The 16,451-nt window shown below is 54.9% G+C and overlaps 5 protein-coding genes across 5 annotated transcripts; 3 read left to right on the top strand and 2 right to left on the bottom strand.

Moving 5' to 3' along the window:
- Positions 1–82: 82 nt before the first annotated feature.
- BDY24DRAFT_386471 (uncharacterized protein) lies at positions 83–2,957 on the bottom strand. Its single transcript, XM_076640117.1, has 5 exons — positions 2,519–2,957; positions 2,332–2,401; positions 2,102–2,225; positions 1,601–1,733; positions 83–1,494 (listed from the first exon to the last, which is right to left on the bottom strand). The coding sequence occupies exons 1-5, from the start codon at positions 2,841–2,843 to the stop codon at positions 464–466; spliced, it is 1,683 nt and encodes a 560-aa protein (XP_076497467.1). The 5' UTR covers positions 2,844–2,957; the 3' UTR covers positions 83–463.
- A 170-nt stretch (positions 2,958–3,127) lies between these two features.
- Positions 3,128–5,069, top strand: BDY24DRAFT_386468 (Rab GTPase family protein). Its single transcript, XM_076640116.1, has 7 exons — positions 3,128–3,267; positions 3,416–3,501; positions 3,587–3,631; positions 3,862–3,874; positions 4,085–4,180; positions 4,271–4,478; positions 4,637–5,069. The coding sequence occupies exons 1-7, from the start codon at positions 3,213–3,215 to the stop codon at positions 4,764–4,766; spliced, it is 633 nt and encodes a 210-aa protein (XP_076497466.1). The 5' UTR covers positions 3,128–3,212; the 3' UTR covers positions 4,767–5,069.
- Positions 5,070–5,495: 426 nt separating this feature from the next.
- On the top strand, positions 5,496–7,038 carry TFB4 (TFIIH/NER complex subunit TFB4; the record flags this gene model as incomplete). Its single annotated transcript, XM_076637368.1, has 6 exons — positions 5,496–5,686; positions 5,797–5,948; positions 6,205–6,389; positions 6,488–6,613; positions 6,689–6,824; positions 6,899–7,038. Coding segments are annotated over 6 exons (930 nt in total), but the record flags the coding sequence as incomplete, so codon positions are not given.
- A 388-nt stretch (positions 7,039–7,426) lies between these two features.
- Positions 7,427–13,493, top strand: SIN3 (transcriptional regulator SIN3). Its single transcript, XM_076640115.1, has 12 exons — positions 7,427–7,716; positions 7,811–7,841; positions 8,186–8,256; positions 8,409–9,000; positions 9,110–9,481; positions 9,654–10,184; positions 10,305–11,747; positions 11,835–12,146; positions 12,263–12,421; positions 12,533–12,646; positions 12,739–12,791; positions 12,881–13,493. The coding sequence occupies exons 1-12, from the start codon at positions 7,505–7,507 to the stop codon at positions 13,272–13,274; spliced, it is 4,284 nt and encodes a 1,427-aa protein (XP_076497464.1). The 5' UTR covers positions 7,427–7,504; the 3' UTR covers positions 13,275–13,493.
- RAD27 (multifunctional nuclease RAD27) lies at positions 13,494–16,390 on the bottom strand. Its single transcript, XM_076640114.1, has 13 exons — positions 16,328–16,390; positions 16,198–16,261; positions 15,901–15,973; positions 15,747–15,755; positions 15,504–15,672; positions 15,327–15,390; positions 15,126–15,235; positions 14,990–15,040; positions 14,760–14,912; positions 14,199–14,681; positions 14,047–14,111; positions 13,803–13,968; positions 13,494–13,685 (listed from the first exon to the last, which is right to left on the bottom strand). The coding sequence occupies exons 2-13, from the start codon at positions 16,235–16,237 to the stop codon at positions 13,623–13,625; spliced, it is 1,446 nt and encodes a 481-aa protein (XP_076497463.1). The 5' UTR covers positions 16,238–16,261; positions 16,328–16,390; the 3' UTR covers positions 13,494–13,622.
- Positions 16,391–16,451: the final 61 nt, after the last annotated feature.

Below are 16,451 nucleotides of genomic sequence, written 5' to 3'. Positions count from 1 at the left end.
TTGAAGAAAGTCCCAAAGTTAGAAACGCAAGGAGCGCGAAAGGAACGCAAAGTCACCCTCGTCGTTGTCTACCCGACGCGTCCTTCCCTGACCTCAGCTGAACTCTTTCCTCCTTCATTCTTTCTACATCTAGGCCTCTACCTCTCGCCCTCGAGGAGCAACCAACGAAGCAGGTCATCTTCTTCCGTAATCGTCTCGATCTCATCATCGTTTCGCTTGATCCTCTCAAAAGAAACGAGGCTCACTGCCGTCGAGTCGTTGAGCTCCGTCTTCACCTCCCCGATTCCTCCAAGATATCGAGAAGATGCATATCTCGTAGAAAAACAAAGAAAGAACAGCAAAGGATCGCTGGACCGGTCGCGTCGTTGCAAGAACAAAGAAAACAAAAAAGAGCTCTCGACCCTCTCCTTCCCCTGCACACACACCTCTTCGAACAACGACCGAGCAGCTGAGAGACAAAACATTATTCCCACCCCCTATCGTTCCTCTTCCCCAGCGCCCTTCCTACCAACTTCGTCGAACTCCCCTTCCCAGCACCGTGGCCTCGCTCCTTCCCCAGCACGAACAACGCGTCCCTCATCGAGACCGCTCCCAACTCGACGGGTCCTCCTCCCGAATAAACCTCAGCACCGGACGACGACCGAGGATGACGAAGGTTGGAGGGAACTGAAGCTGCGTGGACTGGAGGAGCGAGAGGAGTTGAGGTGGTGGAGGAGAGGAAGGGACGAGACCAGGAGGATTGGGTTGGTGTCGAGTTGGACGCGTTTCCGCCGAAGGTGGTTGAGGATTGGGAGAGGGAGGAAGGGTTGGCTGGGATGGTAGATGAAGATCCGAAGGTAGGTTTCGATAACGACGACGACGAGGATCCAGCATCAGGAGGAGGGCTGCCTCCTCCGAGCGGACTCGAAGCCTTCAACGTCCTCGACGCCGGACTCGGACTCGCCATCGCTCCTCCCGTGGCTCCTCCAGACGCGAACATCCAAGACTTCTTCTTCAACCCCGCCGAGTGAAGAGCCGCCGAGTTGGACATCCTCTTCTGAGCCGTCTCGCTCATGTTCCTCGCCGACACTCCAGGCCCCATCTTCTTCTTCTTCTTCCCTCCCTCTCCATCTTCCCCACCAGGAGTTCCCATCCCACCCTCCATGTTCACATCCCCGTTCCCACCCAACGGCCCATCGTACTCGTCTCCCATCTCCTTCCTTCTCCGCTCCTCCTCGTCTCGAGCGTTCCTCTCCCGTCGCTTCTTCCCTTCTTCCTCCTTCTCCACTCGCTCCAGCGTGCTCAGCCACTTGGCAGGTTCCGAGGTGATGGTCTCGTCCCAGAGAGGTGTTTTGCCGTCGGCGTGAAGAGGAGGTGCGTGAGCGTGGGTGGAGGTGAGACGATGATTTTTGGCTCGGATCATGGAGGTGAGGAGGTCGCGAACTCGAGTTTCGCAGGCTAGGGAAAGGTAGGTGAGGGATTCGTCCGGGATGGAGAGACCGTATTCTCGGAAGGCTAAGGATGGAAACAAAGCAAGAGAGAGGTGAGAGATCAGTTTCAACGAGACGCGCTTTCGAAGGAGGAAGGTGGAGGGCAGCTCGACTCGAGGAGAGAGACTCACCGACGTCAGACATCTTTCGACGAAGCAATACCGGATCGAGGAAGGACTGCTTTTTGGCGTTGGCGTTGGCGACTATGTTGGGACGAGCTCGGAAGGTAGGTTGAGCGTGACGTTGGAGAGCATCCTCTTCGGCCTGAGTTCGACAGAGAAATCAAGGAACGAAGTCAGCCTCGCGACATATAACGACAGATTCGAAGTGTTTCCTGTGGGCTGTGGCGAATTGAGCTCGGGTTACTGAGCTCGGCGGAGCAGAAGAGATCGGTGGAGATGGGGAAAAGAAGAGGAAGGGAGAGGAGGCCGAGACGAGCTCGAGAGCTCAACATCCGGCTCTCCCAAACCCTCAGATCCGCTATAAACAACCTGCTCTCACTTCCCACTTCCCACAGTCTCACAGAATGCATCCCCGGCTACGAAAGTTTTCCCACTGGTACGAGCCAGTTGTTCTCGCCACCACCCGACCTGCTCGCTTCTTCTTGGATCGAGCTCGAGAAGGGAACGCACCTTGTAGTCGATGATTCCATCCGTCAGATCGTCCAGACTCCCATGCCGCACCTCTCCACTACCACCTCCAGCGTTCCCTCCTTGTCCAGCTGGTGTCGACGGTCTCGAAATGGGAGCAGGACTCCTGAGAAAACGACGGAAGGGAAAGGACGAGGTCGGGTCAGCTCCTCCTTCTCTTTTCCTTCTCTCGCTTCCCATCCGACAAAACAAGCCGGAGAAACGCGACTCACCCAGTGTTATAAGCCATAGAGGCTTGATTCGACGGACCGGCTTGAGCGTTCCCATTCTGTTGGGGAGTGACTAGATGGATGGAAGGAGAAAGAGGCGAAGGAGAGAGGGAGAGAGCTGGCTCAATCGATCTGCTTCTCGACTCCTTCCTCCTCAGAAGTTCCTCCCTGATAGATCAGGAGAACTTACAGGTTCCTTGCTGCTGTCCCAAACGAGCACCACCGCCGTTCGCCATGCCGTTCTGCTGCTGCTGCTGCTGTGGAGTGCCCATCATCTGAGGTCGAACTCCTACCGGGGGAGGAGGCCTTCCGAGCTGGAACGGAGGTCGAACCTGCTGCTGTCCGTTCACTTGTTGCTGCTGCTGCTGTTGTCCAGGAGGAGGTCGCTGCTGTATAGGAGGTCTTCCGGGTGTGGATGCGAAGGCGAGTGGAGGAGTGGGAGGAGGAGCGACGGACGTCGACGATGGTTCCGTCTTTGGCTTCTTTTGAGGTGGAGGACGAACGCTCATAGCCATGAGAACGGGAGCAGAGATCTCTCAACGAAGAGGACGGAGCTGGGGGAGGTGATACCAGAGATTAGGGGACGAGAAGATGGGAAACGGGGGAGGATGGAGGGTCGTCGATGGTGGAAGTTGGGATCGAAAAGGGCGTGGGAGGGCTTCCTCTCAAGTAGAAGCCAACCACGACCTGAACCCGTTAGTCCTCTTTCCATTTTGCGAGCTCTTCCTCTTCACGTTATGTGTTTCTTGGTCTGGAACCGATACTAACTCTTCGTGCTTGCTTATTCTCCTTTGTTCAGTACGACTTCCAACCTCACTCGTTCACCTCTCCGTCACGTCCCTCCCTTCACCTTCCTTCCAACCCTCTCTCATCCACATCTTGTAATGGTTTCGCCTCATTACGACTTTCTCATCAAGCTTCTGCTTATTGGAGACTCAGGTATGTGTATTCTCTACTTTCAACGGCTGGAAACGAGGGAGACGAGCAGAGGGCAGGAGGAGGAAGGACGCATCGCCCCACCTTCCACTTCCCATCGCCTTTGCTCACTTCTTTCTCCCTTTTCACTACTCGGATCGTCTTCCTACAGGTGTCGGAAAGTCTTGCTTGCTCCTTCGATTCTGCGACGACGCTTGGACTCCTTCTTTCATCACCACCATCGGTATCGACTTCAAGGTTCGTCGTTCTCGAGTCTCAGGTCCTCCCTTCCATTCATTAGCCTTCGAAGCTCATCCTTCCCTCTTTCTGACTCTATAAACAGATCCGGACGATTGAGCTGGATGGAAAGAGAATCAAGCTTCAGATTGTGAGTACCAGTTTCTTTAACTTCCCTCCTAGATTTGGATGAACAAGGGAAGGGAGGAGCGATGGTGCTGCGAAGCGGAGGTTCGACGTCGTCTCCTTCCAGAATGATGGTCGTTCCAAGCTCAACAGCCGCTTTTTCGTAGCTCTGAGCCCCACATATGGAGTTTAGAAGTCTGTTCAGACTTAGAGCTGACTCTCCATCGCCTTGTTTTGTGCGTGAACCTTGCTCAGTGGGACACAGCGGGTACGTCCGCCTTCCTTCCTTCCCCCTCACTTCTCTCCCCTCCTACCATTCCTGAACGATTCGATACCTCACCCCCAATCCTTGCCCATCCCTCTCCCTTCGCACAAAACATTGCTTGATTCAAGCTCCTCTTTCGAAAGATCTGAACTGACCTTCCTTCCCTTCGCTCCCACGTCGACGTCTTCCTTCTCCTTTTCTCTCCTCCTCCAGGACAAGAACGTTTCCGAACCATCACCACTGCCTACTACCGTGGAGCCATGGGAATTCTGCTCGTGTACGATGTCACGGACGAGAAGTCGTTCAACAGTCAGTCTCCATCTCCCTCCCAGCTTCGAGCTTCCCTCGAACGAACCTCGGCTGACCTTCTCTTCGACGCGAATCTCTATACGCATCTAGACATTCGAACGTGGCACTCCAACATCGAGCAACACGCTTCGGAAGGAGTCAACAAGATCCTCATCGGAAACAAGTGCGATTGGGACGATAAGCGAGCTGTTTCGATCCAGCAAGGTCGTGAGCTCGCCGACGAGTTTGGATTGAGGTTCTTGGAGACGTCGGCGAAGGCCAACGAGGGTGTCGAGGAGGCTTTCTTCACGCTTGCTAGGTGAGTTCAGAGTCTCTCTCTTCGTCTTTGGCTCGAGCCGTTGATTGGGGAAACGGACGTGAAGGAGATCTCGACGGGCCCGATCTCACGAAATCACGATTGAAGCTCGAGCTGATACCTCCCTCTCATCCACTGTATCGCTCCTATTTTCACTCCAGGGACATCAAACTCCGTCTCATCGATACTCAGGAGCCAACAGCAGGAGCCAACAACTCGGCGTTGGGAGGAAACAAGGGAAACGTGTCGGTCGGCGGAGGAGGAGCCGCCAAGTCTGGAGGATGCTGCTAGATTGCTCGCTTCGCTCGGTTCTTCTCGGAGTTGCTTAGAGGTGGAGGTGACGGGGGTGGATCAGCGGACTAGCAGGAGGAGGGGTGTGGGGGTCTCGGTCGGGTTGAGTCGAGACGAGACGCGTCGAAGCTTTCCTCGTTTCGTCGAGGAGACCACTGGACGGTTTTATGAGCTTTCTTCTTTCATTTCTTTCTCTTCGTTTGCTTACTCTGTTTGCAGCACTCGCTACTTTTTGGTCTCCTCTTCTCTTCGTCTCGGCTCTTTCACTCTAGTTACGATTTACGCCAGAACCATTTCGCTTCATCTTCTAGTCGTTGTGTGAACAAGCTGCATTGCTGATGAAAGTTCGCTCATCGCCTACCACGCGCTGAAGCCTCATACCATACCTTTCATCTCAGAAACATACCTACAACCAAGTAGGAAAGAAAGCGGACGCAGAAAGAGAGGGCGGCGACAAGTCGAGCTCGAGCTCATCCCTTCCGCTGACGACCACGACCTCCTTCCCTCATCTCCCATTCGGTACACTCCCGCGACCTCTGTCCACTGCTAAAGAACCATTCTATACACGCCTTTGCTCTGAATCCCCTCTATCTCACTCTCTGGTAGCACCTCGAATGGCTCCTGCACCTCTCCTTCCCACCGAGTTCGTTTCCCTTTCCTCCTCCTCTCTCCCTCCCTCCGAGCACCCCGAAGCTGACTTTATTGCCTTTCTCTTTGTACGTTTTCAGTTCCTGCTCGCTCCTCACTGTCATCCTCGATCTCTCTCCTCTCTCGTGGGCCGATGCAGCAACGGGAGCGGACGGGGGCGACCCTCTCTCCCTTCAAGCCATGATCGCTCAGATCCTCATCTTTCTCAACGCCAACCTCGCAGGGAAAGCTGGGAACGGACTCGCTGTTTGGGGTGTCAGAGGTTCGAAGAGGTGAGTTCGTGTCTGTCCTCGAGGGGAGATGGTAGGAGAGAACGAAGGGCGGTGGTGGAGGAAGGAGAATCGAGCTGACCTTCGTTCCTCCTTCCCTCTCTGTCGAACAGCACGTTGCTCTATGCTTCGACGGAGGAAACAGCAGAGGATCATCAGAGGCCTGATCCGAACATGTACGAACCTTTCAGGGTCATGAACGATTCGATAACGAGGAAGGTGGAGGAGGTGATGGCCGTGGAGGAAGAGGAAGAGTCGACATCTGGTGAGCTCGACTCGTTTCCTTTCTTCCTCCCTTCCTCTTTCGTCTTGAAGGTTGAAAGCTGATCACTCCTCTCTCGCAACGCCTCAGCGTCAACATCACTTGTTACCGCTCTCTGCAAAGCTCTCTGCTGTGAGTCTCCTCGAGAGAAAGAGCTCTGAACTTCGACGAAGCTGACCGAGCGCTCTCCTTCTCTCGTCTCGCCTTCTCCCAGACATCAACCGTCTTCATCACTCTCCAAACGTCCCCTCTTCGATAGCCATGGGAGTTTCCTCGAACGGCAGTCAACTCCCTCCCTCCAGAACAGGCGCGAACTCCTCATCAGCAGCTCGAACGGCGGAGGAAGCGAGTCACAACGCCAGGATCTTGATCGTCAGTGCGAGTGAGGAGGAAAGCAGTGGCTACGTGAGCTTGATGAATTGCATCTTCTCGGCACAGAAGGCTGTGAGTCAGATCTACTTCTCTTGGGTAGTAGAACGTGCGGAAGTGAAGGAAAGGAGGCAAGAGCTGACCTCGGTCCTGAACCTTTCGTTTTCGAGCAGAGGATCATCATCGACGTCTGCAAACTCGCTGGATCGGAAGCTATCTTCCTTCAGCAAGCATCTCATTTGACAGGAGGAACCTACCTTCGGATACCCAAACGGTCTGCTCTGCTTCAGTACTTGATGGTTCGTTCCTTCCTCGTTTCTTTCCTCGAGACGACGCGCACGAGCTGATCCTTTTCTTCCTCTCGCTTCTCCTAGATGTCCTTCCTACCCTCTCGACCTCTTCGACGCCTCATCCTCTTACCGTCGCAAGACCGAGTCGACTTCCGAGCTGCCTGTTTCTGCCACAAAAACATCGTCGACGTCGGATACGTCTGTTCCGTCTGCCTTTCAAGTGAGCCCACTCTTCTTTTCTTTTTAACCCTACATTCTTCCTCTGACGAGACCTCAATCCCCTCGTCCTACCAGTCTTCTGCAAGCCCGTACCTATCTGCTCGACCTGCAAGACGAGGTTCCCCATGTCGACGCTGCAGGCCCTCGGGTTCTCGATGGTTCGTTCTCTCCTCCCCTTCTTCTCTTGTTCTCCTCTCTCTTCTGCCAGAGACTGAACGTTTTCTTTTCCGCCTTCTTACAGCCCAAGGTCTCCGCCGGAGCCGTCGCTTCGAGAGCGTTGAACGGGGGAGGAGGAGGGAGTGCGGCTGGGAGCAGATCAGCGAGTCCCGTTTCGAGATGAAGAAAAATCAAAACAACAACAACAAAGCGAATGAAGAGAGCAGCCTCTCTTTTCTCCTTTGGTTTCTTACCCTATACTTCTTCTCTTATCGTCGCCTTAACGTTAATCATGACCCGCCCAATCTTCTCAGCCACGGAAAGAACAACAACAACAGGAGAGCGAAAAACTGCCTTGAGAGAAGACCGAGCTCCGCACGTTCGCACAGTTCTGTTCACCTCGCTCGTCCTTGCTTCCCTCCTTCCTTCCTTCTGCCTCTCACCTCCCATCCCCCCTCCCCCCTCCTCTTTTCTCCCCCTCCCTCTCCGCTTCTCTCTCCTCTTCGCCAATAGAGGGAAACCAGCATGGCCGACCCCTCTCTGTCCACCTCGTCTGGCCAGGCCGTCGAAGCCGCCAACAACCTCATGTCCTCCGCTGGACCTCAAGCGGCTTCGATCCCTGTCCCTGCTCCTCCTCCTCCTCCTGCTACTCAGACTGCTGCTGCTCAAATTCAAGCTGCGGAAGCGGGTCCTTCGGGGTCGAACTTGCCTGTGAATTATAGGCCGTTGAACGTTAGGTGAGTGAGGAAACGAACGAGACTTGGGGAGGGAGGAAGGAGAAGAGAGAGAGAGAGCTGACCACCGCGACCTCTTTGTTCCTTCTTCTTATAGGGATGCGCTGTCGTATTTGGATCAGGTCAAGGTTAGTAGAAATCATTAGAGATTACCTTCTGGTTGGATGGGCTGGGGGAAGTAGAGGGGAGGAGGACGAGCTAGAGGAAGAAGAAGACGAAGGGACGAGATGGTCCTCGTCGGAACACGCCGGCGTTTCTTCCTCCTCAATCAGGAGGAAGATCTTCTCTTCCAACTCTCTCTTATAGATTTCGATTCTATACGAGATCACACCCTCTATCCATCCATCCATCCCTCTCCTTTCATCTCGTTCTAGCGTGGATGACTCCCTCCACGGAGCCACCCAGCCCAAACCTTCGCCCTCCAACGAACAACGAAGCTGACTCGTTCTTCTTTCTTTGTCGTGTTGTGTAGGTTCAATTCTCTGATCAACCTGACGTGTACAATCGATTCCTGGATGTCATGAAGGAGTTCAAGGGTCAGATGTAAGCACTCGTTTTCTTCCGAGCGAGCGAGCGAGCTTCGTCTTCCTTCCTCCCTCCTCCCCTTTCGGCCCATCGCGTTGTCCTTTCTTCCTTCTCTCTCCTTTCGTCCTTCGCGTTTGCTGATTTTTTCTCTTCGCTTGAATCTCTTGCAGCATCGACACTCCCGGAGTCATCGACCGAGTTTCCTCCCTCTTCCGAGGCCACCCTTCGCTCATTCAAGGGTTCAACACCTTCCTCCCTCCCGGCTACCGCATCGAGTGTCTAGGAGGAGAAGGAGACGAACGAGGTCTCATCACCGTCATTACCCCAACAGGAACAGTCTCTCAAATCGCAGGAGGGTTCTCCGAAGGTCTGAGAGCAGCAGCAGCGGCAGCTCAAGGAGGAGCAGCAGCTCAGGGAGCTTCAGCACCCAACCCTCTTCCTCCTCATCCTTCCTACAACCCCAACGACCAGCGACCTCCTCAGGCTTCCTCCTCCTCGTCGACTTCGGGAGCCCAGCAGCAACAGCAGCAGCAACAACAACAGCAACAAGCTAGCGCTCCAGCAGCAGCAGCCGCTTCAGGATCGAGGAGCCCTCCTTCCACCTCCAACGCCTTCCGAGCGACCGCTCCTCAGCTCGAGTTCAACCACGCCATCAACTACGTCAACAAGATCAAGAACCGATTTGCTTCCGATCCGGAAACCTACAAGCAGTTCTTGGAGATCCTCCAGACCTACCAGAAGGAGCAGAGACCGATTCAGGATGTGAGTCTCCCTCCCTCGCTCCCTTTCCCTTTCCTCGTCTCGTCTTCGCCCTTCTTCCTTCGCTTTGACATCAACCGCTGACCTTTCCTTCCCTCCTTCTGCTCCTCAGGTCTACGCCCAAGTCACCATCCTCTTCAAGAACGCTCCCGACCTTCTCGACGAGTTCAAGCAGTTCCTCCCCGACACCTCGAACGGCGCTCCTCCCTCCGGTCTCTTTGGAGGTCTCATCGGACAGATGGCCAACGACATGATGGCTCCTCCGTCTGCCTCGTCGTCCAACGCCAACGTCAACAAGTCGAACGCTGCGGCTGTTGCTGCTGAGAAGGCGGCCAAGGCGGCTGCTGGAGCGAGGGCTGGAGAGAAGAAGGGAGGAGACGTTCAGAAGGGGAAGGAGGTGGAGTCGACGGCGGGTGGAGGGTCGAAGAAGAAGAGAGGACCCGGGGAGTTGCAGCAGCAGCAAGGGAAGGGAGCGGCGGTGAAGGTGAGTTTTCAATTCTCGGAGTTGGAGTAGGGGAAGGGAGGAGGCAAGGGAGGAAAGCAGACGCGGCGGAAGGAAGGACGAGAGCTGACCGCCTTTCTTCCCTCTTTCTTTCTTCCCTCCTCAACCTCCCCTTGATCTACCCACCCTTCTTCCTCTCTTTCCCCTTATCTAGCCCAAGAAGTCGAAGCACCACCACAAAGGAGAAGCCTCGCCCGAACCCTCCAACCTCAACCACAACCCCAACGACCAACACCCCTCCTCCCACGCTCCTCACCAACCTTCCTACTCCTCCACCCACAACGCCGGAGGATCTCTTGCCTCCCCGGACGAGATCGCCTTCTTCGAGCGAGTCAAGAAGTTCATCGAGGACAAGAACACCTACCACGAGTTCCTCAAACTCCTCAACCTCTTCGTCCAGGACATCATCGACTCCAAGGTCCTCGTCGAACGAGCTGCTCTCTTCATCGGGGAATCGGGAGACATTTGGAACCAGTTCAGGGTGTTGGTGGGAGACGATCAGGCTGGACGAGGTGGGATCGCTGGAGTCGGTGGGCAGTACGGATTGAACGGGAGTGGAGGGATCTTGGGTGCTGGAGCTGGGTTGGACGGAGTGCTGGATAACAACACCGCTGTGGATCGACCGAAGGTGGACCTCAACAGCTGTAAGGCTTACGGTGCGAGTTACAGGAAGCTTCCGAAGTCGGTGAGTCCCTTTCTCGTCTTGTCTCGTTCTTCTCCTTCTCGTCGCGTCCTCCTCTCCCTCTTCGTCAAAGAGCTCGTCCTGACTGACGCTTTCTTTCGATTCCTTTCTCTCTTCTCGCAGGAGGTCAACCTCTCGTGCTCTGGTCGAGACCCGATGTGCTGGGACGTCCTCAACGACGAGTGGGTCTCTCATCCTACGTCCGCCTCGGAAGACTCGGCTCCCTTCATCGCCCACAAGAAGAACATCTACGAGGAGTCCCTCCATCGAGCCGAGGAGGAACGACACGAGTACGACTACCACATCGAAGCCAACCTCCGAACGATCGCTCTCCTCGAACCCATCGCCGCTCGCATCGCCCTCATGACGGCCGAGGAGAAGCTCGGCTTCCGACTCAAGCCTGGACTCGGAGGACAGTCCAAGAGCATCTACCAGAGGATCATCAAGAAGATCTACGGACGAGACTCGGGTCTCGAAGTCATCGGAGCCCTCCACGAGAACCCGACCGTCGCCGTCCCCGTCGTGCTCGCTCGACTCAAGCAGAAGGACGAGGAGTGGAAGCGAGCTCAGAGGGAGTGGAACAAGGTCTGGAGGGAAGTCGACGCCAAAAACTTCTACAAGTCGCTCGATCATCAAGGAGTCACCTTCAAGACCAACGACAAGAAGGCCATCACCTCGAAATCCCTCGTCGCCGAGATCGAGGCGCTCAGAAGGGAACAGATCCAGAGACGAGACGCCCTCATCGATTCCTCGCTCGGAGCCAAACCCAAGTACCAGTACTCGTACAAGATCGACGACCTCGACTGCCTCCAGGACTCGCTCAAACTCGTCTTCTCCTACCTCGATCGAGCACCAGGAGGGCTCTCGTCGTCGGATCGGGAACGCGTCGAATCCTTCCTGAGAAACTTCATCCCGACCTTCTTCATGTTCCCCATCAACGAGTTCGACGCCGCGTTCGTCATTCCCGGCGAGGGAGGAGTCGGAGGACACCCCAACGGAGGAGCAGGAGGAGACGGAGACGAGTCTGAGATCGACGGGATGAGCGACGGAGGGAGTGCCGCTGGAGGAGACGACGACGGAGACGATGGAGCTTCGAACGGATCGACCAAGAAGGCCAAGAAGTCTGGTGGGGATCTGAGGAAGAAGGTGCTCAAGGGTGCTGTAGGAGCTGGAGCGGGAAGAGCGTCGTCGTCAACTCCTGGATTCGCCTCGACCTCCGCCGTTGGAACGCCTTCGTCGACGGTCGAGGACTCGCCTGCTCCGGAAGCTTCTGGATCTGGAACCGGAGTCGTCGTGGCCGAGGAGTCTGGAAACGATATGGACGTGGACGTCTCGACGTCGCCGACCCTTCCCGCTGCTGTCCCTTCGCTCGAATCGGTTGCCAACGGAGGAGGAGCTGGAGCTGGGGAGAAGACCTGGATCTCGGTGGACGACGCAGCTTCGGAGTACAGTCAGTCGAGAGCGACTTCTCCTGCTGGAAGCTCGTACGAGGGACCGAGCCGACCCAAGAGGAAGGCCAACTTCTTCGCCAACGGTCCGCTTTACGTTCTGTTCCGTCTCTTGCAGGTGAATTTTTCTCTTTCTTCTCTTCCATTCTCGCATCGGATGAAACCTGAACAAATTCTAACCTCTCTCCTGCCTGCTTCTCTCTAGATGCTCTACAACCGTCTCTCCACCCTCAAGGAGATCGCTCGAAAGCAAGCCACGTCCAACCCTCCCTCCCAACTCATCAACCCTCTCGCCGTCGAACTCGGTCTCAACGACGTCGGTGGTCCCTCCCCGCTCCTCATGGAAGGGTCCAACCCTCCAGCCCACTTCTACGAACACTTGCTCGACTTGTGCGAGAAGCTGTTCGACAACGAGATCGATCAGTTGGCGTTCGAGGAGAACATGAGGCACATGTACGGGACCAAGGCGTTCGTGAGCTTCACGTTGGATAAGTTGATTGCGGGGATTGTGAAGCAGGTGAGTAAATTACCGTTGAAGTGGAGGAGGAAGGAAGGAGGGAGGGAAGAGGAGCAGGGAAGGACATCGAAAGCTGACTTGCTCGACGCGTCTTTTCTTCGTACTCGTTTTCCCAGGTCCAAATCGTCATGACCGACTCCAAGTCGCAGGATCTTCTCGGACTCCTCGCCAACGATCGAACGCTCGAGTTCACCACCGCTCGTCAGCAGATCTCGTACCGAATGGGAGCTGAGGCGACCTTGGGTTCGGAGGAGAACTTGTACAGGATGGAATGGGTGAGTTGTTTGCTCAGTTCTTTCCGTCATCTCTCTATCTTCAATTCGCCCTTTGTCGTTATCGTTCGCTGACCCCTTCTCGTCGGTTCGTTTCTCCTTCCTTTCGTTCAGGTCGACGAGTCGAAGTCTCTCCTCATTCAACTCCTCGGAAAGGACGATCTCACCCTCGACGATGCCATCACCGCTGAGCAGAAGTGGAAGGCTTACCTTGCTAGCTTCATCCTCGTGAGTTTCATCCCTCTCTCTCTCTCCAATTCGAGACGGGTCTCGTCTTGCTTTTTGCTGACGATCTCCCATCCCTCCTCTCTTTTTCTCAGACCCACCCAACCGAAGGTCTCCCCGCCAAGGTCAAGCAGCCTTTCCTCAGGAGGTTAGTCGCCCTCTTGCTCTCTTCCCTACAACATCTCGTTCGACTTCGTTCGCTGACTCCCTCGTCTTCCTTTCATCGTTTCAATTCAGAACCATGCGTTCCATCCCCAACGCTCCCGCTCCTTCGACCTTCATCGCCGAGTCCGGTCTCGAGATCAAAGTCTGCATCGGATCCTACAAGCTCTTCTTCGTACCCGACACCGAGGACTTCTTCTCTCGACGACTCACGGTCGAGGACGAGGAGGCCAGGAAGGTCCTCATCGAGACGGCGAGCAAGGAAGGGAAGGAGAAGGTCGAGGCTTGGGTGGATGAGAAGCTCGGACTCGCTCCTCCCGCTGCTCCTTCCGCCGCGGTGGTCGAGGGAGAGGAGGAGATGAAGGAGGTGGTGGAGGAGAAGAAGGAGGAGCAAGCCGTCGTCGTTCCCGTAGTTGCCGCCGTCGTCGAGGCTGCCGTTGCTCCTGCTGTCGCTCCTGTTGTTGTTTAGAGGATCTGTCTTTCCTTTTTACCTACTCTTCTATTTTCGTTCTTCCCTGTCTTCCTTCTGCTCGGTTCCCGCTCTATCTCTTGTTTCCTTACCTTCGTTCTCTCGAATCGCCACACCCTTCTCCCTTTTATGTCTACTTCTCCCATCTCTCTTCGTTTCGCCTTCTCTTGTGCAGTGTTGTCTCGTCTGGAAAATTGAATGCTCTCTCTCACGAGTTTTTCGTTCTCGTTCAGGAAAGAAGCAGCGAGGAGCAGGAAGGGGTCATGTCGAGGTCGTGAAGGACAAAAATCGAGAGAAAGAGACGGGAGAGACAGATGCACAGGAACAAACAAGAGAGGGAGAATCATTCTACTTCTTTTTTGAACCGGAGGCCTTGGATTTCTTTGCATCGGCCTTCTCCTTTGCTCCTCCCTGCGAGCGAAGGAAAGGAAAGGAAGAGGAGGTCAGCTCGACGCGTCGAGGACGAAACGAGAACGAGAACGAGGACGAGAACGAGCAACGAAGCCAGGGTTGGAAACGACGACGAACCTTCCTCTTAGCACCACCCTTCTTCTCATCAGCCTTCTTCTTAGACGACGAAGCCTCCTTGCTGGGATCCTTGGGGAGGACTTTGAAGAACGAGTCGAGTCGACCTTGCTGTTTGGCGTTGAATCCTTTGGCGAGTTTGGAAGCTCCGGCTCGGACTCGATCCTCACTGCACGAGTCGAAAGGAGAGTGGAGAAAATCAGTTTCAAGAGGGTGAGGGAGAGGAGGAGGACGAGAGGAAACGAACCTGAATCCCTTGTCTCGGACGAGGAACTCGATCAATCCGTCGACGTCGGGCATCGACCACTCGACCTGAGGAAGGAAGAGGAGGAAACGGGTCGATCGTCAATACTACGAAGAGAGGAGTAAGCGGGGAGAGATAGGGACAGTGGAACTCACCTCAACGTCCTCAGCCTTCGTCACGTCGGGATGCAAGAACAACTCTTTCGCACCCTCCCAGTTCCAATCCTCGGGTACCACGATCCCACCCTTCTTCTTCCCCTTCCCCTTCTTCGCAGCCGTCTTCTTCTTCTTGGGAGCAGCCTTCTTCTTCGCCTTCTTCGCAGGGGACGACGAACCCTCAGCCTTCTCCTTGACGATCAACTCCCCGTCCGAATCGTACTCCTCCGCTCCTCCGTCCTCCGACTCGACATCAGAGTCCTGAGCTTCCTCCTCCTCCTCGGACTCCTCCTCGACCTCCTCCTCCTCCTCTGAATCCGAAGGTTCGGCAGCGCCTTCTCGGTCGGCTTGGGCTTGTCGAAGGAACTTGACGACTTTTTTGAGGGATCCGTGTTCTCGGATGAGCTTGACGGCGGTGGAGGGTCCGACTCCCTTGATAGGCTCGACGTAATCGCAGCCCATGAGGATACAGAGGTCGACGAACTGAAAAAAGGTTGGAGGAAACGATCAGCGGGACGTCGAGGGATGGGGAAGGAAGAAGAGGGAAAAAGGGAAACGAACCTGATCCATCTCCATGTTCATTCCTTCTAAAACTCGAGCGAGGTTGATTTCGGCGATGGGAGCTTTCTTGGCTTCCGAGAAGGTAAGATGTCGAAGGAGGATGGGAGAGTTGAAGGTGAGGGTGTCCATATCTTCGGATCCAGCTCCGTAGACCTGCGAGACGCGACGGGAAGAAGGAGTCAGTTTCGACTGCTCGAGAAACTCCAAAGAAGCAAGCAGTAGGTACTGACCTTTCCTCCTCGAGCAAGCTCAGCACATTGAGCCTCGGCTTCACTGGGTGCCTGGAAGAAGAGAACGAAGCAGGAGAAGGAGGTCAGGCACGAGACGCGACGACGAAGGGCGAAAGAAGGGAAAGCTTGAACGAACAACGACGACTGGGATCCCCATCAACTTGAGCAGCTTCTGACACTCCAAGTTCTGCTCCCTAGTGACTCGAACTTGTCTTCGGTTCATCTTGTCGATCTCCTCGACGGTTCCTGAGAGACGAAGCAACGGAAAGGAGAGGGAGAAGTGATCAGCTTCGACGCGAGCTCACCACGGCCGTTCGAGAGACTCAGGGTTACTAACCAGTCTCCTTAGCCTCCTCCTCTCCAGCCTTAGCCTCCTCTCTCTTCTCGAATCGCTTGTTGAGCTGTTACAATACGAATCAGAATACGATCCAAAGACCTGATCAGCTTCGTCTCTCCCTTCCCCTCCGCTCCTCCTCCTCACTTCCTTCGAGAACGACTAGAACGATGAACTCACGACTCCCTTCTTCATATCAGGTGGTTTTCCATCGAAGACGTAGCAAGGCTTGATTCCATGGTCGACCATTCTGATGGTTCTGTAGAAGGTTCCCATGAGATGCGAGGTCACTTCTCCAGCGTCGTTCATGAGCATCTCTCCGTCCTTCTGTCGAACGGCGATCAGGAACCTGTGGAACAGATCGAGCGAGATCTGGGTCAGTTCAACATGGTACAGATGTGGTAGGAGAAGGAAAGGACTGACTGGTAGAGACTGAAGAGCATAAATGACGATGTGGAGGAGGAGCAAAGGGAGGAAGGGAGGGAAGGAGAGAGGTGAGCTTCCATTCTTTGTCGTCTGCTTCTTTGCTTCTTACACAAGAGCTCTTAAGCTCGACAGAAGATCTGGTTCGACTGACCTCATACTAGCGTCGATGGCAACCTTTCGTCCAAACATGGTCTTGATGTCGTGTTCCGTCATGGCTTTGGGAGCTGAGAGAAAGAGGGAATGAGGGTTAAGGAGGAGCGAGTGGAGCGAGTTGAAGGAATCGATAGGATGGAGGAAGCGAAAGGGAGGAGGGATTGATGGAGCCGGATCATGATGGATGGTGGGAAGTTGGTGGTAGAGAATGCGAGAGAGTCAGATTCTGACAGAGGGACTTGGATCAAGGAAATGAGGAGGGAGGGAGGGAGGAAAGGAGGGAAGGGAAACGAACCTTCCTCGCCAATGAGAGCGGTGAGACCTTTGATTCCCATCTTGTCGAGTAGATTGAGGGTGGTCTACGAAGAGAAGAGATGGTAGGTTAGGCTGGGCTGTAAAGAAGGGAGGAAAGGGTGGAGACTGACGGGAAGGAGAGGGGTGGTGGATGGAGGAAGCTCAACATGTCGCGCGTCGACCTTCCGTACATGAGCAAAATGGGATGGTCGTCAAGGTCGAATTTTCCCCTTCGAACCGCCAGATTTTTTGTTC

The sequence above is a fragment of the Mrakia frigida genome (assembly GCF_051309035.1).
Source record: "Mrakia frigida strain ATCC 22029 unplaced genomic scaffold BDY24scaffold_12, whole genome shotgun sequence".
Classification (NCBI taxonomy): domain Eukaryota; kingdom Fungi; phylum Basidiomycota; class Tremellomycetes; order Cystofilobasidiales; family Mrakiaceae; genus Mrakia; species Mrakia frigida.
This window is presented reverse-complemented; position numbering and strand designations above follow the sequence as displayed.